The 22893-nt window shown below is 35.7% G+C and overlaps 1 protein-coding gene across 1 annotated transcript in view; it reads right to left on the reverse strand.

Moving 5' to 3' along the window:
- EYS (eyes shut homolog) overlaps positions 1-22893 on the reverse strand; it is a 944771-nt gene that overhangs the window by 584228 nt on the left and 337650 nt on the right. The window contains 1 exon segment of the mRNA XM_072855247.1: positions 5502-5623. Coding sequence (XP_072711348.1) covers positions 5502-5623 — 122 coding nt within the window.

Genomic DNA, 22893 nt, shown 5'->3' on the forward strand with positions numbered 1-22893 from the left:
CCTTTTTTAAGAACTCAGCACAGGTAGATGACAGTTACACTAATGAAAAACTGGTTTTTTTATTCTGAAAAGAACACGTGGCTTCAAATGCTAAGAAGCAAAGAGGGGAGCTACAGGGCAAGATGTTGTATTTGGGAATGGACTGAGAAAGTAATAGGAAGGAGACAGAATAAGTCTAACTCTGGTTGACAGTATGGTTACCCAAATTGTCAGCTGGCATAAATTATTATTTAAGTAAAGACAAAGAAAGATGATTGTGGCATGGTTACTAATTGAAGAAGCATTGCTAAGGAAGACTAGCACAGTTTGAGAGGAGTTCTGAAATCACCCTCCACTACAAACACAAGTCATTATTTCAACTGGAGTCTAAAGGGAGGTAGGAAAACCAGGGCCTCTTACAGGACTGGATAAACAACAAAAGGGTTTAAATGAAGAGCATTTAAATACAGACAACATTTTTGTACATTATCAGTAATTTCTCACAAGTGCTTAAGGTACTTAAGCCTTGTACTTAAAGGTAACATTGGCATTTACCAACTTTTGTCTTTGCACAAGTTAGTGGGAAAGAGGTGTTTCAGCACCAGTCACCTCTGAAAAGAAAAAGCTAGTTCCTAGAATTAGAGGCATACAAATAACATTGAAAAACTATATACAATTTTTTTACTGAGTACCCACATGTGACCCAGTCATAACATTAGACAAAACTCACATCTGTATCATATGTAGCCAAAGAAGAGGACCACCGCACCCAAACAAGGGTGCACAGAAGCAGGCTAAGGAACTGTACCTATTTGTTCCAGACATAAGCACACTAACATAGCATAACTGGAGAAAATGAATAAGCATTTCATAATACTGTAACACCACTTAAAGCATTTTGTAACACAACTAGGCTTAAATATAGAAATAATATCCATAACTGTGAAGGGGCAAATGAAGACCTGTGATATAGCTGCACAAACAGGGTGTAAGAAAACACGTGCCAGAAGTAAAATCTAAAGGACAAGAATGAGCAGGCAGGAAAGATGTCTGTCTCTGCAAAAACAGGTCTTCATTTGGGGGGTCCTGATTCCAAAAGTAAGATGTCAAGGGCAGATAAGATCACACTTTTCTTTTGGAGAGGAGGCAGGAAGCATAGAACATTGGTAAGTGAGAAAAGACAGGGAAAAAAAGAAGACAGGCCACTGTGGTTCCTGCTTCCCCCACTGAAGAACTCTAGGCACTGACTACCTTGATCTCAGCAACTGAGAACCATCAACAGCCACAGCCAGCAGTGCTAACTAAGCAGCATCAGTTCCCTAGTACTGCATTATTATGTAAACATAAATGATAAATAAATATATAAATAAAAATAACAGTTTGTGAGGTTACTAATGGTAAAGACTAATGGTGTTGTACATGCAATAATAATGATTAACAGTGATTAAGAATTAACCTTTGGCAATGTGTCACGTTAATGAATATCAGCAATCCAGTAAGGAGTCATTCTGAAGTTTGGAACTTGCACAGTTTGTCAGTCTTTTTAAATATTCCCATCAGAGAGATCACTAATTTCCTAACTGATATATGTATCTATACATTCATGTGCAACAAACTTGTCTTTAATGAAGTTTACCATGAAAGGAATTTATACTTTACAGTACAGTCATAGGGAGCAGAGATTCTGGATAGAGCTCTGTTGTTACGGACTGGCACTGTTAGACTGACTAACACAGTCAGCATGACTCCCAATCAGTGATCAAGATACTGTAAGGATGACTATTCTGTATTTTTTTAAGTTTTTTAAAAAAGAAAATGTTAAAAAAAGTAACAGAGGAAAAAGGATAAACTACAGGTATAAAAATAGAACTGCACTTCAGTTTACACAGAGATTATAAAATGGTATCTTAGTGGACGGATTCAACTGCTGACAAAGGATAACTTTACTGAAGCAAACACTACAACTCTTTTAAAGACTATAAGATCAATAGATGTCATAAGGAAATATACTTAAGTAAGTCTAATTTCCTGTTTAGTATGGAGAAGTCCATTGGTATGTTATGAAAAGAAAAGCAGCAACAACACACGATCTTTATTCTTTATAACAACCTCAACAATGAATACTGACAAAATGGCAAATAGCGTGGATATACAGAAAAAATTCAGTACTGTGGAAAGACACTTGGATAATCCTCCAAGTTTTAACGTCATAATGATTACAGCCAAGTTCCAAACTATTCTACATCATTAGAAACCACGGTTCATCCATAAAACCATGTTGCCTATTATTTTGCAAGAAGAGTTGAGGAGATTTTCACTTCAAGTTTCCCTGTAAGCTGGTAAGAGCAAAGGAGACACAAGGGCTTTCATTAGGGTTTGATGTTTAGGGAAAAACCTCAGAAGTATCAGGAGGCATGATACAATAGGATAGAGGAGAAATAGGGAATTCAGCTGATAATAGATGCATCTGCCTGTAAATGTTCAGAGACATAATTTGAGAGATTATGCTACTGTGAGAATTAAAAGTGAGGTTGACAGGGTACTGGAAATATACACGTGAAACTATTCTAAATTAATTTCTTTGCTGTGCCATGTGCCGAACTGAAAAGTGAGAAAAAGAAATTTCTTAGTCTATCAGCTGAACAAAAATTAACTTGAATGAAACAGGAATTATGTAACAAATTATTGACATTTAACAATTCAAGCTTAACTACTGATTCAGTATCTTTCTTATTCTAAATTCCTTATCGTGATTTTTAAAAATAAAAATATGCAACTGAAAAGGCTTTTTTTTTCCTTCTGTCAACATGTGATTTATTTTCCTATGATGAAATCCATAAAGAAAAGCATTCAGTTCTGGCATACTTGCTGATCCTTCAGTTTTGGCAGCAAGTTTTCATATCAAGGTTCAAAAATGAATAGCGCCAGATAAATAAATGAACTTAAAAGATAAATTTGTAATTAGTAACTATGGTTTGTATTATTATTCTCATTAGTACAGATTTCAAACTTAGTACAAAAACATTTCCTTTTGTATTATATTCTTTTCTGGTTTTTTTCCTGTACAAAAACATTTTTTATGCTGTTGCACAATACACTACCTAGTTTTTCAAGAACTGATGTTTTCAGATAGATCTGCAAATACTTAAGAGAAAGTAAACTAATGAGTATTATCAAAAGCATAAAAGACAGGTATGTTATATATCCTTTACATGAATTTAAGTTAGAAGTGATACCAAGTGCCAGCAGTGGTATGGCCAACTTCAAAGAAATTCAGGAAATTCTGAGTATCACTGACAGCAGCTACACTCATACCAGGAAAATAACCAGTGCCAGAACATGGCCACAGGCAAGGAAACTGCATTGTCTATCACTGTTGCATTCTCAAAGCAGTTACTGGACTGATTTTGGTCCAGACCAACTAGTGCTTGTCCAAAACAATGCCTAGGCAGAGCTCAAGAACACCAATGACCCTTTCTATTAGGCAGTTAGAAGCCAGTTATCCTGTTTTAAAGACTACATTTAATTTTAAAGATATGTCTGGATGTCCTCAGGATCAGATACTAGTCACTGCCAGTGCTTAGCTACCATGAGATGAACACTTTGTCTTGTTGCTGTAGTTTTTAAGAGAAAATTGTTAAAAGAGGGAATGGAAACCAACACTTTTTGGATATTAAATGAGTGTATTGTGAAAGGGACCAGAACGCCTTTTAACATCTGTGAGTATCAACTAGGACAACTCTAATGATTGAAATGAAATTGCTTTAGATTATACAACAAAAACATTGGTCTAGACTCATTTTCCATGTGGCTGCCAAATCTTAGACTCCTTAGACTCCCAGTTTCAGCTACAGGTATCTCTGAAGAAGTTGTTCTGGTTTGGCTTATCATGACCCTTGTATATGATGTTTTAATGATACGTCTGATTTTCCTGCTCTGTTATGTCAACTAGGACAAATAGCTCTGAGGAAAAATATGTGGTGCTTACAGTTGAAACCAATTCTCTTGTAAACATTTTCTGTAACAGTTCAGTATTTGCCAAATCCAGAAAAAGTACTTTTTGAACATTTTTTTCTCATTAAAGAATAGGGATTCCTTGGATTTGCTCATACATAGTTGACCCAGCTATAAATAAAATCAGAAGAAGCCATGTTACCTTCTGCAATACATATAATGCTTCCAGAGGCTGAAAAAATAGGTAAAATGGAAGGACAGGTAATGATACATGGTTGCAAAAATATTCACGCACCTAGAATTGTCTTTAAGGATGGTGAAACTGTACATTTGCCTATACAATCCATTAAATCATGTAAGAATTCAAATTGCCATAATGTAGCAGCTAATCAGATATAAACAGTACGCAGTTATAAAATTATTTTTTGTTAGTATACTACAAAGAACTACAAACTTCACAAAAAATAAGAACTACAAAAATAAAAAAAATCTTTAACAAATTGTTTTGTCCCAACAGACTTAAAAAAGTGAAAAAGGCAATTAAAAATATTTTTACATATTTTCTCAACCTCACTAGACTCTTATTTTTCTGTTATTGAAAAAACTGAAAAAAAATTTACAAAACCAGCATATCTAATACTATATATAAATGAAGCTCTAGGATAACACAAAGTATTTCAATTAAATTCTGAACATAAACTAATGCAAAAAATTATATGATATTATATACATTATTTAACTTAGCCAAAGAGAAATTTAACTATCTGGGGAATTGTCTGTTTTCAACTGTGGTAGGTTTTCTTTCTGATTATTGTCTATATTACCAGGAATATAATCACTGCACAACTAGACTGTGTACAGTAATTACACTGTGTTCTTTATGCAGCTGTATCAGTATCTATTAAGAATTTACATTCAGATACAAGATTGTTCTAGTATTGGCATCATAATATAGGTAAACCCTGGCTACAAGTAACAGAAGTGGACTGCTCGATTGTTTACGGAGTCCTTATCCTCATAATACTGAAACAAATAAATTTTTAAATCATAAATGCATGCATGAAATAAAGATTGGGGTTTGAGCTAAAAATAATACAGTTAGTGTCAAATCCTCATGCTTTCTCCCAGTGTGGCTGTAAATTTTAGTTAAATTACTATTTTCTTGTCATTTTAAGCCACAAGGTGGCAGCAATGATATAATCTCTTCGTCTATGATTGTACAACTATGTCTACTCCCACTACTTTTACTCTTAAAGCATCTCCTGTGCTTACAGGACATATATGACAGAAAGAGATTGTGTATTTTCTTTGACAAAATACAGTTCCAGATTAGATTACTTGCTAAGTGTTTCGAATTGATGCATTTTTTTAATTTTCCATCTACAATTAATTATGTCTGCTGACTTCAATTGAATGTGCAGTGAAGCAGTGTATCCATGACCCAAGTTGTTTGCTCGTCTTTGTGTAATAACATTCCATTCTCCAAGCTGAGAAATGAAAGAATAACTGGATGCATAAGTCTGTCATTCCTGGAACATCATCACAGAGTGAGAAGATGCAACACTTACCGATAGCTGTTGAAAAGATCCATGCAGGTGCCGTTGTTTTTACAAGGCTCTGAATTACATTCATTTGATTCATATTCACAAAATGTTCCTTCCCATCCAGGCAAGCAAACACATTGGTATCTCTGTAATGTATTAAGTAAAATAAATAATCTGTTACTTTTTGTATTTTTAATACAATTACAACAGATATCATTACTGATTGTTGTGCGTTTTTTGTCTTCTAACACATGCTTCACCATTTTGAAACTTGAGAATTTTATAAATATATCAATAGTATGACCTACCAATATCATGAAAAAAGAGGATATGAGGTAAGCATGCAACACTACTTATTATCTACCTTTTTGCATAATCAACTTGTGTACCCCAAATCCTTTACTATCTCTTTCTCCCTCCTCCAAGTTTTTCTAATGAAAGGTATCATCTCTTCTTACACTGACACGCCTAGAACACGGGTATTTACAATCATCTAAGTTGTACTGTTCAGCATGCAGTCCAAACAGAACTCAATATAAAATAATTTATTATGGAAATTTTCAGGATTATGTAGCTATCCAACTTGTTTAACACCTTTAATGTGAAATTGTGCATCAGTATCTTAATTAAGCAGTACTAGATAACTCATGGCGTGAGAAATACTGTCTCCTATACAGTGTATTAGACAGAATACAGGGTGAATTAAGTAGTAATCCAGATAGCACGAATACAAGTCTTCTAGCTGTATGGTGATAGTATTAAATATACTAAAGATCAGGTGTTGTGAGTGCAAAATTTCTGACAGATTAAACTGAATAAAACTTCAGCATTGTGTATATCCACTTCAAAATGACATATATTACAGGACATTTTTCATCACACTGCAAAGCTATTATACCAAATTGTAACTACACTCCAGTATTACCTCCAGCTTCAAAATTATCTGGTATCTGCATGCAATGGGGTGTTTGACATAGTCTCACAGAAGCAAAAAGCATAAAGCATCTTTTTCCTGTCTAAGTTCTAAAAAAAAAAAAAAAAAGAAAAAAAGAGAAAGGTGAACATCTGCTGAATTGATTATTAATTAGAGAGGGGCAGCAATGCAAACACTTCTACTCAGCAGAAGTTTTAATTGCTTCTTTTGTTAACATGCTTGCTTCTAACAAGGCTTCTTTCTACCAAAACTCAGGAAATGCTTTAATGGTAAGCATGACAAATGTGAATTATTTCATTACTTGCTAAACATTGCAACAGCCTTCAGGGGAGATTTTAAAGCCTATTAAAATCCATGTAAGTTGGAAGCCATTAACAGACAGCAAAAAAAGTTTAGTTTTTTAAAAGCTGAGTGTGTAAATAAACTGCCATAGCATGCTGATCAAATGTCCAATGTACCAGCGTCATGGCATCTACAGGTGTTTGCAGTCTGCAAATCATATTGCTGTGTTTCAGCTGTTTTGTTACTGAATCTGCATTTTGGAAACAGACAAACACAATTGTGTTTCAAAGAGATATGGGCAATGAACTTCTACATTAATGGTAAAGAAAAATTATTTAATTTACTAATACAGTTTAAAAATATACTAAGTGTTAGAACTCTCAAGGAAATGCATATTGGGCAATTGTCACAGACCTTTCTATGATGATACTCTTAACCACCACCTGCCAAATTAAAAGCTTAGAGGATTTATTGGAACAAAGGTAACAAAAGAAAAAAGAAAGGAAGTTAATGGTTTAAAGTCAAGCTCAGTATGATTGTCCTGAGGTGTCATATAGTGTGAAACAGCTCCACTGTTTCCACTATTTAAAATTAAATTCTTTACATGTATGTTCTACTATAGCTGGTCAAATCAACTTTTGTGCCAACCAATTTGTACATAGCATATTTGTGATTCGTGTTTTTCCCATCTGTTTTGTGCTCATGTTGACTAACACAGATGCTATGCTTGCTTGGGACACACCCATGATTTCTGTAACATGGATTTTCTGAACCCACTGAGATATATTTTGAAAGCCAGAAAATAAAATTGAAGGGTATCTTTCCAAGTTAAGATAGGGCATTTTGACAAATACTAAATGTCAGTACCTTATTTACAGAGCAAACTAAGACAACAGAAAAATAATTGTGTGAAAGCAGGTTGGACACTCAAGATGACCTCAATATATACTGATGAGTTAACTACATATTCTAGCCCAAAAAAAGAAAGTAACATTTTGTCTTCTGTGTTTTACATAGGCAAGGCTATTCCATGTAACTAAATACAATTTGCAACCTGTGGACTCCATCTGTTAAAAAAAGAAAAAAAAAAGCTTAATTGATAGTTTACTGTTACTACTCTGTACTTCCAAACTCAGGCTCAAGAACCGCAAAATATTCTCCGTGAAGAGAGAAGAAAATTGGCAGCATGAGTTCAAGAAGTGGGAAATATTTGAAGTGACAGTAAATCAAAGGTTAATATAGGAGACAAAAAGATTTTGTTAAAGTATTTTGTGTTTTTTAAGTAAAATACTGAGAGATGAACTTGGAAAAAGAAAGTAATTTTCTGGGAATTGTGCCAAGGAAAGAAAAAAAATACATTGAGACAAATTACATTACGAGCCCACATGTTAATGTTTCCTATCACATCACAGCCACACCCAAATTAGTTATTAAATATTTTAATGAACTGGAAAGTTTTTCTGATATTTCCTCCATTCTTTGCATATTTATCAGTGCCATGAAAACAAGTGTTAGAATGGAAAAAAAAAGATGCCACAAATATAAAAGGCAAAAATGGGGACTACTAATCCTACCCACAAATAACAATTAGACACACCTCTAAAAAACTGTTCTGTTGTCAGGTTTTCACACAAACCAGGAATATGAGATAATGACTTACTTCCAAAAAACCCTTCCAGAAATGGATTACAAAATTAGAAGTGAAAGGAGGCTGCCAACAGTTTAGAAAGCAGCGGTATTTTTTCTGGTCTCACCAAGAACATCTATCAATCAGCTACTGAAATTCCATGCTTTGCAGATTTCTCATTACATGAGGATTGTCACATCAAGAACAAAACATTACTCATATATATGTATATCATGCCCAGGTGCAGGATATGTAAGCTAAAAAATCTTATACAATATTTCATCTCTGTGTAGATTTACAGTAACTGAAGGTGCCACGTTACAATAAATTATATGTAAGTACAGGTAGATTAAAAAGGTATTGATTAGATACAAGACTTTGCAGAGAAGGACCTGGGGGTCCTGGTGGACACCAAGTTGAACACAAGCCAGCAATGTGCCCCTGCAGCAAAGAAGGCCAACAGCCTCCTGGCCTGTGTTAGGAGGAGTGCTGCCAGAAGGTCGAGGGAGGTAACCCTTCCCCTCTTCTCAGCACTGGAGAGGCCACACCTGGAGTGCTGTGACCTGTTCTGGGCTCCCCAGCACAAGAGAGAGATGGAGCTACTGGAGAGAGCCCAGCGAAGGGCCACTAACATTATTAAGAGACTGGCACATCTCTCATATGAGGAAAGGCTGAGAGAGGTGGGACTGTCAGTCGGGGCATAGTATACACCAAACAACATGAAATGACAGGAAGCTGTGTGGTGGAAAGTATGGAGTGAATCAAGCAAGAGACTGGAGGAACAGGATTTGATACCTATATATGTATTTCTGCCCCTTTATTTATTGTAATTACGCATTATTATCCGTTGTAGACAGATTAAAATACATGGTACCTTTGAGTTCCTCCAAATCATCTTTTCCTTGTCCCCTAAAGAACACAATAAATGCATAAATAATACCATAGTTATTGCTTGTGCATAGCTTTCCCTTGCACAATATATAGCAAAGTATTTATAAGGGTGGGTTTTACCAGCTATACACAGGGTCAAAACCTGTGATTTTTTTAATCTCCTGCATACATACCCAGAACCATGCATGCACGCTAGCATGCCTTTATCCAATTAACTCTGTGTTTGGCAAGAAATGTTATTTAAGAGCATTTGCATATTTTCCCTTCTCCAACACTGCAAATGAAGAATTAATCATTTCCTTAAGCCCCAGTCAATGTTACTTTACTGGAAAATGGCAACTGAACATCTGGCAAGTAGAAACTACAATGAAAAAGGTTCATCACACACAACAAGGATCTGAATTACGAAGATGGTAAATCTTCAAGCCTGTACGTGCATGTGTAGGTTGAGCAGAATTTCTACCATACAGATATATACTCCAGGTACTTTTTCCACGTCTAGAGCAAAATTTGAATGGAAGTAATTTCATTTTTAAAGATAGTATGGAATTGGTGCATTTTGGGGGGGTGTTACAGTTTTTAACTTTTTGGTAAACAGAAAGGAGAAAAAATACCTTGCCTGGGAACAGAAACACACAAATGGAAATGTAACAACCTCCCTTTGTTCCATGTGTTCTGAGTTCTTCTGCCAGACCATGTCTCCTGTGGTGCATCTCTTTTTCCATTAAGGCCAAACAGGATGAGCATATCATAAGACCACTTAGCATTGGCACATAATGGGAGATGTAGTCCAGCAAGAAACCCCAGGTTTGCCTTTGCGTTTTTTTTTCTCCTCCTGAAAAATTATGGTCTTTTTGCCTCCACAGAAAACTTTTCATCACAAAATTCTGTTCTGTTGGAAGCAAGGCTTTTCCTACAGAAAACCTTCATGCAACTTAATTTTGTTAGTGCCAACAGCAGTTCATGTAACCTTGTGAAATAAATGTGAACACAAAAATGTAAGCATCTGTGAAATCATATTTGCAATTGCTCTAAAGCATATTGAGTTCCTAACATTATTTATGCAGCCTTTTTTGAAAATTTAGGGGTCTTCTCTGAGTTGCTACTTTAAGGCTTCGCTTTCAAGTTATTATTGATTTAACTATTTACATAACTGTACATATTCACTAACAAAACTAGATTATTCTCATTTTTTATTATGACATTGTTTTCATTATGCAAGTCTGTTTGCATTTATAACCTAAATAAGCAAGCTTATTAATAATAATAATAAAAAATAAAAGGATACCTGTTCATCTTCAGTTGGTTTAACTTTTTTTTTTTTTAAAACTTTTACCAAAGAAAATCAAGCTAAAACAAGATCTATGCAGAGTGAAGTCCCAGCAACTACACTACCTCTCAGTTTTCTGGTAATGAATTATTTACCTGTTCTTCTCAGTATGTTGGAACAGTGAATATATTAACAGTGTTGCTCCACAAGTGAAAGAAAATTGATTTCTGAGGCATGAAGAAAATCTGCAATTGGCCCCATTTTTCCTAGTCTGAAAGGCATACGTGGCTTGCTGTAATATTAGTTAATAACTCTGTAATAGAGTCAGATTGCCTAACTCATGGCAAAGAAACACTTTTAGGGGGTAAGTGTCATGAGGTTTGCAATATGATTATTCATACTGATATTAATTGGATGAACAATTATAATACACAATATGAAAGACTAAGGTGAAAAAAAGTATGAAACATGGATTTGGAAGTGCAGAAAAATTACAATAAGAAGTCTGGTCTCTAAACAGTGCTAGAACAACTGAATGGTTCTGATAAAACCACTATTTAAAAATCACCAAAATCAGTTACTCAATCTTATTATTAGAATCACTGTCTTATTCTTATGTTATTAAAAAAGGGGGTTTTCTATTTTACTCTTGCTACGTAAGTTACAAAGCCTATGTGATTTTTGCGCTAAGCACTGCAAAATGTGAAATACTAGGATAAATAATATTAAGTACTAGCTATCTACAGAAGTTGAGATAGCATTATGGATTTTCAAAACCTTATATACTCTCTATTTTTATACATATATCCTTCCCTAAACTGTTTGACGCTAAAAATGCTGAGCAGTATACTTATTTGTCCTTCCAAACCTACTTATATTCTAATAATCCTGTGTTATTATAAATTATATATTATCTGATATCAAGGATAAAACAGAATTTCTTTCATTTAAATTTTAAACAAGGCTTACAGGAGAAACAAAGAATATTTTTAATTTGCTTATCTCTCCAATCTTTTAAATAATGAATTAGTTAAATTAGCAAGGAGCACATTTAAAACAGCTAGTACAGGCAAAGCTTGATGAGCTGTAATGAGTTTTGCCTTAGACTGTAGTATTTCTATATCCGTGTATATTAAATGCATTTAATAAATATGTGCAAAAAGTACGATTTTTATTTTATTTCAACAGCACACCAGTAGTAAAGACAAGTTTACATTTTCATTCAATGTGGGCTCCAGCTTAAAATATGGCTGGTATCTAGACATGCTGCATATTTACAACTCTAACTGCACTGTACTGTAATTTGTGACCACAAGGAAAATGATCTTAAATGGGAATACTAGTTATTTGCACTGCATGTCTTCATACACTACCATTCATAAAATGGTAGCTTTGCTAATAAATTCATAATCATTGCTGCTTTTTGATATTGATCATTTTAAAGTGACACATTTGTAAAAATACGATACTTTGCTGAAAGTTTAGTACTCTTAAAATTAAATCATGACTAATCCTAGCAACAGACTTCTCTTAAAGTTATTTTAGACTTCATGTTCCTACTGCAAACAAATGCTGGCCTGTGCCGTTAGAATTTAATCAATTACTTCCATCACTGCTTAGATATGACAGTTCTCATAGTCCAACAGAAATCTCGTTGGGGTTAGTTTTCTCTGTGGAGATTCATCCATAACATGCTGAGGCATACAAACATGCAACATGGCTTTTACTCATATTGACACAGGTTTTCCATTTGAGCACGGCCAATATTAAAGATTACATAAGTGTTAAGTTTGCAGAAACTCAAAACAAATCCATGCCTCTGTGATCTTAGAATTTTCTAGTTACTTTAAAATGTTATTCTAGGAGACACTACAAGAAATATGAGCATTAGAACACCATAATAAGTATTTAACAACAATCATTAAAATAAACAACTGTAACAGTCACAGCGTTTTAGAAATTGTTGCTGCAAATTGGAAAAGATTCTTCTTCGGAAAGCTGAAGGATTTCTGGGAAAAAATAACTTTCGATTCGAAATTTTTTTTACTGTTTTTAGAAATTTAATTCTAAGTGTGGGCCTAATCTAACCAGACTAGAAGCAATTTTTTGACAACAAACCAAAGTCAGTTTGAGATCTCTTACATATTAATCATTGGTGATAGATTATTTTTTGTCTCTGTTTCTTGACCCCTGCCATTTATTCTATTTACACCCTTCTTTGCTCCCTCTCCTAGAGAGCTTACTAGGAAATGTGTCAAAGAAATCACCTTCAATGTGACAGGTACTGAACAGCACAGGAAAACTAATGAAAAACAACAGCCTCAAGTTGTTTGTGCAAAATAAACCAAATAACTAGTCCAGCTAGCGACAGACATTTGAGTATCAGCCTTTGATCAGTGTATCTGGTTTGACGTTTAGCTCAATTGTTCAATGAATAGTGAAAGGTCATAAACATGCTCCTGTTAAGCAGAAGTACTGGAAGGTACTTGACCCACCTAAAAGCTTGTCCAGAGCTTTCAGTCTGCCCCTAGAACTCAGGTAATAGGAGAGCTATGGGAGTTAACTGTGATATTCCAAAGGAATAGTCTAGGTACTGACAGAGAGAAATAACATTTTGCTTCTGAATTTCAAGCCTGGTGTTGCTGCTGGTAGCTTTTTAAATAAAGTAAGAAAAAGCAGTAGAACAACTACTGTTTTCCATAAAACAAACCTTCTGGTACCTTAACATAATAGCTGATTCAAATTTAGATCTTAAGCATATGACCATTATCACATCAGTACATTTCAAATACCATAAAGTGCCATCTTTGCCAACCTCCGGCTCAAAAGTAGGGGAAAGTTAAAGAAACAGGCTGTTCCAAAAGTACTTCAACCCAAATATCCTCAGAAGCACCCAGATATTCAGAGAATTATTTGATGTCAAGTTTTCGCTTTTCAACTTTCACTCATCCTTACTTTATAGAGCATTTCAGTATAATAAATCACATTACAAATTAATGTGCTGCCTCTATCATATCTAATACAAGAGGTGAATTTCTGAAAGTGCCAAACCTAGGCACTTGTGCCCTGTTCTAAGTACAGCTGGCATAAAACCAGCCAGCTAGACAGCTAATAGACAAGGATCAAGGAAGGAAAGATGACTCTGTAACAAACAAATTTTATTCAATCTAGTCCAGTATTAATATGTATACTTGAAGACATTTTGTTCACTCTAACCCAATATTACTATAGAATAGAATAAGAGCATTTCAAAATCATACACACAAGCTGTAGAAGAAAGTGATGTCATTCTCCAAACTGAAAGATATGATACAACCATCAGCTCTAGTGATGGACATAAAATGGCTGACAGAGCCTCTGGACTGGACAAAGGAAATTAGTTTAAGATAAAGTATGAGAAGGGAGAATAGGAGAATGTCATAAAGTATGACAAAGTATGAGAATGGGAGAAGGCAGGGGGCTGATCTGACATAACAACATAAAGACAAACATCAAGAAGCAAAACATTAGAAAAAAGACAGAATCCCAGACTTTTTGTTACAAAATGAGACCTGATCAACTTCCGTTAGCCATGACCTTCTTCATTAATAATAGATTCTTAAGACATTAAGTTTATCCCATTGTCTCTGAAACTAGAAGCATACCGACTGGCTGGTCACATGGTGACTCTGCATTTCAGTACCTCACAGCAATCCAGAATAGCTGTTTGCTCTCACTGAAAGGATCCGCTTGCTTGTTTCCTTCTAAAGGACCGAGAAAATCTGCTTATCTGGTGTGGCCGCCTGGCACAAGGTGAGCACTGCTTAAACCTTGCTGACCCTCAAACGACTCCCCCACTGCCCTAGCGTCTAATGGCCACACTTGACGGCCTGCAGAGAACCTTCCAGAGCGACAGGCGGGAGGCACCCAAGCAGCGGCAGCCAATCGACAGGCGCCGCGGGAACTTGAGCCAATCAGAACCAGATATTCCCTCGCTGCTTCTATGACTGACAGGAGCTGTGGTCGCTGAGGGAGAGAGCCGGCAGAGACTTCGTGGGCGGGGGTTGGAGCGCTTCACGGCTCTAACGGCGACGAGGGAGGGAGCAGCCCGCGCGGCTGGGAGTGCTGCCCTGACCCGCCCCACCTCCTTCCGTGCCGTATCGCTGTCCTGCACCCCCAGTGCCGCAGGGCGCGGACGTTGGGTGAGGAACTCTTACCCTGAGCGACCCGGCTTCTCTCCCAGGCTGTGCCATCTCCCCCGCCCTGGACAGAAGAGCCTGTCACTCAACGTTATATACGTATCTGTGACTAAAAGTGCTTTCACATCTGAGCGCAGTTAGTTTTCACACTGTCAGTTTGGTCTCAAACAGCATCGTTTGGCTCAAAGTCTGTGAGTGATGAGTGCTTGTGTCATCAACAGCTCAAGTCTGGTTTCTGGTAGCAGCCCTCAACTGATGCGCAGTAGTTATCTACAGGGTATATTTTCAAATCAAATAGGTGGTGCTAGTATTAGGCTATGAGCATGCAAATGAAGATGCAAAGCTCAGAGCATAAACCAGCAGGAAATCATACAGCTGTACCAACACAGAGATAAACAAGGTGTGCATTAAAAGTCAGGCATTTGAAAGAAAGAGAACATGGATCCACATTCACCTGGGGCTGAATTTGCAACTACTGGGGCTTGACCGAGCTGGTTTTCAGAGCTGTGTCATCATTCTTTGCTTTTTAATTAGAGCAATATGCACAGAAGTTTAAAATCTGGTGGAAACTCCCACATGTTTTTAACTCATACAGCTAGATAGTTACTAATGTCCAGGTAGCACTCTGCATGCCTTTAAGAGAAAGTTCAGCATCTTTATTGCCGAGAGTTTTGTCATTCCGAGCCCAGTGCCGCAGCTCCTGGAAGGCCAGTGGGTGCCTGGAGCTGGACAGGTTGGTTCCCCAAAAGGGGAATTCCAGTGTCCCTGGATTCTGGGTCACTAAATGCAGCGCAATTTTCCAGAATTTATCCCAGAACAAAAAATAACACAGCGGTGCAGATGTTTGTCTTTGATACCTGTCCTCTGTATTGGAAACTAAACCTCAGTGCTCTTTTCACTGTTTCTTTGCTCACACACAGTCTTGCATTACCAAAACTAAGAGTACATGGCTGTTTGATAAAGCACACCTGAGGTTGGTTCATACACTAAGAACTTGGAAGAGTCTGTTTAGCAGTCACCTAGTGACAGCTGGATTCACAAGTAAAAAATTCATAGCAGTTTCTGATTGCAAGAGAATTTCTGTAACTAATACTTATGGTCTCAGAGTGGCTTGTTATAGGAATCAATACTTTCTGGGAAAGGCACAAATTGTGTCCAACAGTCTAATTCACTTGTTATGTAACATGATTTATAAATAAGTCAACAAAAGTCAAAGAGAAGTACTCTTTTGAAAACCAAGTTATTTAACTGAAAAAAATCAATGAGAGCTTACTTTTGAGGCTTCTTCTAAAAATCGTATGTCAATTAAGATATGAATAAAGAGGCTGTAGAACAGGACACAAAAGTTAATACTGAGATACATTTTAATTAGTTAAGGTTGTCACCATTTTAAAGATACAGTTTACTAGAAGGAAGAGAGAGAAAGAAAAGGGAACTGTAAAACTGGAGACAGACTAGGCAAACTGAGCAATAGCATCGTGACCAACCCCCACCATTTTTATAAACTCTTTCCAGTCTCAAGTTTTTCCTCTCTTGTTTTGAATGTTTGTCTTACTTTGTCTTGAAAATCAGAACATGGTTTTAACAGCAGCAGCAGCAGCTCCAGACTTTAATAACCTGTTACTCATTTTCCTGAAAAATGCAAGTTAATTCTAGATTTATTAGCATATTAAAGGACTATTAAGAAGGGATTTTCATTATGAAACATTTATATAGATAAGAGAAAAGGGAATAGGAGTATTCTTACAATAAAATCCCAACTTAATACTTCACATTCAAATGTTAAGAACTGTCTTCCCCTCTTTCTCTGTTTTCCTAACACAGTTAAATTGAATTGTAATAGTATTTAGGATAAAGCAATAAAACCATCAATAATTTGTGCTGTAATTAGACTACACTGTGAGCTTAGGGAAGTTATGCTTCAAGAAATTATGACTTCAGATTTTATGGTTCTATCTATATTTGGTATGGTAGAGGTTAACAACTCTTTACGTGTTAGCTCATATTTCATATGAGAGAAAGAAAAGGCTTTTCTTTCTGTTTGATAGCAGCAAATTTAAAGACTTTCTTTCTAATCTTGTAAGGCTGTAAAAATATTTAATCTTAGCTATAACTTTTTCTGTCTCATTTCCACTCCCTAGGAGAGCTTGATCTTATTAAGGGCAATCTTTTGTAATTTGCATGTTGTGGGCCTTCCTGGAGTTTGCCTCTTATTACTCTAATGAAGTTCTGTTTCTGAATATTGAGGGTGCTTGCCTACAGGACTTCAGGAGGCTCCACACCTTTTAATGGTATTGCAAGCACCGTACCCACTACCCATATTTATTAAATCTATTATAGTTTATGATGCTGGTGCATGGTTAGGGCTTTTCTTCATTCTTGGGGTTTCAGCAGCATATTGATGAGACAGGCAATCTCATCAACAAGCCACAAAAAGATTGTGTCTGAAATTTGTGTACAGACATAATAAATTACATTTCTTCTTTTCCTGTCTGTGTAATTGCAGTGGTGTCATCATTATGCCACTGACTCTCTCTTTCTTTTTCTTTATTCTCCCTCCTTCTCTCTCCACCACTAAAGATGAATCCTTTTCTTCTACTCATGGAATCCTACCCAGGCCCTGGTAGGATCTGGACGAAGGTGTGGATTTGTGCAGCCATTGCAGCTAATGGGACGATAGCAAGGGTTACTATAAGCCAACAGGAAAAAAAAGACTGAAGTGCAAAACTTACAGGAATGTGAGGAGACAGTGATGGACCCTAAAGGGATGTAGTGACTTAGGAAGCTTTAAATGGGGGAAAACAGTAGCAAAATAGGATAGGAAAGTCAGATAGGGAACTGAAGATTCAGAGTAATGAGAGCATGAAAGGACATAACCTCTAACTGAGCAATCTTTATTAGGATTTGTAGATCTTTAGCAAATCTAATTTTGATCGTCTTCTGTTAATGGGTCAAACTGTGAATTGAGGGATGCTGTGGAGAAATGGGTTTTCTGCAGGTTGGAAGAAAAAGGCTGTGAGAGCACTGTGAGAACTCTGGACTTGGAAGATCACCACAGAGTATTTCCCACCAACCATCTCAGGGACATAAATTTAGGACCATGGTTTGTCAAGACACACATGCAAGATCCCTACTCTCCCTTTTTCACCTACTGTGTCATCATTTTTTGTTCTTGAGGTACAGCAATGCTATGTGAAGTAATTTTAAGATGCTACTATCTGAAAAATGTAAACACATATGCATATGCAACATCTCCATTTGGTTAAACAAAGAGAAAACAGAAAATTAGTTCTCTCAATGCAGTCTCAAACAGAAATTGTCCAAAGAATATATTACCATTGAATAGTATTCTCACAAATTACTTGTTTTTCAGGAATTCCCCAAAATTTTCTGGTTCATCATTTCCAATCCGTAGTAACCAATGTCAGGGTCCTCCTTCTACAATCTTTGGTATGCATTGGTTGCTGAAACTCATTCCACTCATTTGTAGCTATATAGTTTCAAAATAATGTTTTAAACCAGAGGAAGAATGGGGTGGAGAGGGCATTTTTTCACGTACAGCATAGTTTTTCTTAAAATATTTTATTAAAGGTATTGAGATAAAACAGAGCAGACACTTATCTGTCATCTAAAAAAAATTAGATTTCAAATTCTTTTTACTTCCTATATCTTGCTAAATTCTATGTTTGGATATTTCACTTTGATTATGTGCCCAGAGGAAAGTAAAACTGTAAGTCCATGCAAAAGCATATGATTTAATTTAACTTTTGATATTAAATCAATATTATACTGGGCATAGTTAATTTTTTTTTTCTTTCTCTTTACTTAACTGTAACAGAAAACTTAAGTATTTTCTTTTAAAAAGTGTAGTATCAGTGTACAAGCATGTCTTAAAATGCTCAAAGCCCTTAGCCCTCTGGTTATAAAGTGAAAACTGAGTAAGTTGAGTCCCGTACTGGATTCTTCCATTACTGAGACAGAAGCTTAATATATTAAAGACCAATTATTTTAAACTGCTGACCCAGACTTGAGGCTGAGCTCTCTAAAAAGGGAAGCGTACATCTGGGACACTGTAGAAGGCAAGTGTAAGAATTTTTTTTTTTTTATTTCATTTGCCATCAAAGTGGAGTCAATTTACTCCAGCATGGAAAGGCTATAACTTACTTTCCCATTAGTAACAACTCACACACTGGCATAGGCCTAAAGAAGGTGGGGACAGGCTGTTGTAGTCATAAGACGAATGAGTTACTGTTGCAAAACCTTATACCAGGAGATAAAGGTAAGGGATAGAGGGGTGGAAATTCAAGACTACAACTTAGTGGGAAAAAATTGGACCAGCTTCTTTGAGTCAGATGTTTTAAAAAGTAAGTAGATAGCTGCAGAATTGTTTAAAATGCAAATGTAAATAAGTTATTTTTCTCCAATTAAATGATTGGTTTTGAAAAGTGTATAAAGAGCTAGAAAACATGACTGCTTAAAAATGCTGAACGTTGAAAGTTATTTTAAAAATAAAAATGGTTTCAAGAATTGCTCCTGCTTTTATTTTCATTTGCATAATGTGTGTATAATCTTCTGAAAGATAATACAGCAGAAGAAAACAAAGCAGAGCTCTGTAACATTCTGTATATTGAGAAATCATGAGATAATGAAGTGCACCAGAGCATCTTGCTCTTCTGGTATTTCATTAAACATGCATACTGTGAACAAGAATAAAGAATATTTGTTTACTGATATGTATGGAAAAAGCCAGCATAAGCACTATTCTGGATTAGTTGCCGCCATTGTACTCAATAATAGATGAGGAAGGAGGTCTCAATTTTATAAAGGCAAACAGGACGGTGCTTTTTTAGAATACAAACCCTTAATTCATAATGAATAGTATCTTCATTTAAAAATGAAGATGAGAAGGTGACTGGGATCTTTATCTAAAATTTAAAAAAACCTAACTTTTTTAAATTAAAACAAATTTTTTTTCAGAATGACCATTCTGTTAGTAAACAATTACAGAATAATAAAAATTAACTGTATGCATACACATATACACACAGAATCTTTGTAGGAGACAATGACTTTGTGCTCATGTTTAATTTTTTCCAGAAATATATAAAGCTTCCTTCTGTGTACTCCTTTCCTCACGAAAAGCACAGATCTATTTAGAAGAAGAAAGAAGGAAGCTCATTTGCCATCTAAATGCCTAAAAAGCCAAATGGGAGGGACATGAATAAATTGTGACATTGTACAGGACAGTACAGAACTGAATTTTAAAGATTCTATAAGTAAGGATAAAGCAGTGCTATGCATTAGGGTTATGTGACCAAAACAAGAATCAAGTCTAGAAGTAGGGTCAATAAGTGTGAAAATTGCCAGGGACAGGATGAAAGAGGAGATGGCTGTAGTTATTCCAAGCAAGAATAGTGTAAATAACGAAAAAGAGCAAACTGGACTAATTGCTTCGTCTTCTTCTCTTTCTTCCCTCAACACATGATTCAGTCAGAGAAAACCTGGGTTTCTAGTAATAAAATAGTAAATAAAATTTGGCAGTGCAGACAAGGGTGGAGGAGATGCACCTGCTTGAGTTATCTCACAGGAACAGGTTTCAGATTTTGGGGGGAGGGGAGAAGCTCATAATCTGCCTGCTAAATTCACTTCTGCATACATGTGTGGTTTTAATGCTGCAGGTAAGACAATCACATAATGACTTAGGATGGTAAGACTTTCTTTGCTGTTTTAATATAGTCATCCTAGAAGAGGGAGAGAGTATCTCTAAGCATTCAAATGTAACAATTACTAGTTACTCTATTAAAAAAAATATTGTAGCTTCTATCTCACTGATAATTACAGTTAATTTTTTTGACATCTTCCTAAAAGAAGCAGCTTTCTCTTTTTCCTCCATCCTTCTATGGGCTTTGAAATTTTAAACAAGAGCAATGCAGTGGAATAAATTTTTTTTTTTTTTCACGTTGTTGCCCAACTAGTGGCTTTGAACTAGTCTGAAGTAACAGCTATGTCTATGCTGGTGGGTTAAACAGTGCTGGGACATGGACAGTGTCCCAGCACTGAAACTTGATAATTTCCACCATTAAATCATTAGAATGATCTGGTCCCTAGAATGCTTCCTGCATGGGACAACTCATGCGCTTTCAAACATATCAGAGGCACAGTTCAGGAGTAACCATGGCCAGGGGACATTCCCAATATACAATTTCTCAGTTTTAACCATGTAAGTATTGCTGTGACTTTTATATTTCTGGGGAATGATGTTTTCACAGAAATTAAGTCTGCGGTGCATTTTTCTCTTACCTACAGGTTAGAGACAGAAAAATATAACAACGATACTCTGATATACCCTTGCTAAATAAAACTTAACTATGTTTGATGTGTGTTCTGCTTATCTGCCAGTTTAGAAACAGAAGGAAATTTTGGGTTTGAAAATCTAGTATCATAAGGAAGAGAAAAAAATTGTACATCTGACAGTAACAGTGAAATAATCGGGGCGATTCAAAAAAATAAGAGAAGATTTAGACAGCTGTTGTAAGGAGGAGATATATTCAGTGAAGACAGAGGAGGAAAGCCTAAAACTTTGTAGAAGTCTGGGTTTTCTTAGATTAGCATACATGAGATTCAGTACATTTGAACTGGATCAAAACTAGTATTATATCAAATTTAACTCTTGTATATTAATTATCCAGTTTTAAAATACATTTCTGATTCTCTTTTTTCCTGATATGCATTTGTTCATTTTTTTTTTTTCTACTTTTCTTCATCTGCCACTTGTATCATGCAGAGCAGCTGGAGACTCCAGAAATTCCTACCGAACTGGTGGTTGTCTTAGTTCACTTCTGGATTCATTCTTCATAATGCTGAAAGCTTTGGTTACTCTTATAATTTGTCCCCAGTCTTTTCTGCCAAAGGGATGATTTTTATTGCTAAAAGATCACACTAAAAAGCTTCTTTCTTTCACACAGTTCCTTTCCTTCCCCTTGGTCAGCTACAAGTCAGTATTCCATAGAACAAACTCACAAGAATGATTTAACTCCCTTGATGAAATTCCTACAGATACTAATAGAAATAGTGTGGTATTTTTAATGTACAAAGATTTAATGGAGAAAACCTGACAGTCTGGAAGGCAGGAATTGTAAATCATTTGGGAATACAGCCAAAACCAACAGAAGTAATATAAAGCCGGGAACTTGGAAGCTACAGGTGTAGATAATGAAGGCTGAGGAGAAAGGAACTGAGTTTCTACACAGTCATATATAGTGTGAGAAAGTGTATTTAGCCTACTGTTCATAATTACTCCTATTAATGAAATTGACATATTTAAAAGATGTAAAAAACAGCATCTCAATTATTGTTCATTCCTCAAGCATGAAACAACTATTAAAACATGACTTAAAAGCATATGTCTACAGCCAGAGAAGACTGGGAATGTTGCCTAGGTAATAAAATCACTTTAGTTTTGGGAAAATGAAAATGCCAAACTCTTTGATGTGCCTTTTGTGTCTTTCCCCTGTGTGCACACATGCAGAATGTATGTTATTGTTCTCTATAGCACCAGGACTTCTCCCTGCAGATGCTTTCCAGGCTTGCACTTCTTTAGTACTCATTTAGTGACAGTCATCCCAGATGGATGGCTAAGCAGCAAGTGGCAACAGAGTAAACCAAAAAGTGTATTGTGTTTTGCTATGCTGTACAAAATACACAGTTGTTTCTCCTAACAAAGGAGGGAAAAAAAAGTAGTATTTGAAATTGTCAATTTCTTACACTATATATGTATTTTAGGACTAAGCTAATTTTAAGATTAAGTTTAACATTTCTCAGCTGATTTTTAAAAGTACTGCCTATATTCTATTAGTGAATTTAAACATGAAAATCAGAAATCATCTTCTAACATGAACCTTAAATGAGAAATTGCTAACAGTTTTGCAGATCCTAAAATTGTTCTACAAAGACTAAAGTGCAGATACTTGTTTCAAAGGACATTTGAGACATAACATAGCAAGAACATGAGACAAGAGAAGTATATAGTATCAGTAGGTATCAGAGTTACTCATTTTAGGAATGTCTCATACAATTGTGCTGTAATTAAGGTAGAGTAGTATATGTATGCATAAACTACAAAAAACCAGACCAGTTGAAAACTTTTGCAATCCTCCATCAACAGTCTTTTTTTTTCTTCATTATTTCTATATCTCAGTGATTGCATTTGAATGAAACTGGAATAGCAAGGTTTT

Source organism: Ciconia boyciana, chromosome 3 (assembly GCF_034638445.1).
Source record: "Ciconia boyciana chromosome 3, ASM3463844v1, whole genome shotgun sequence".
NCBI classification, from domain to species: domain Eukaryota; kingdom Metazoa; phylum Chordata; class Aves; order Ciconiiformes; family Ciconiidae; genus Ciconia; species Ciconia boyciana.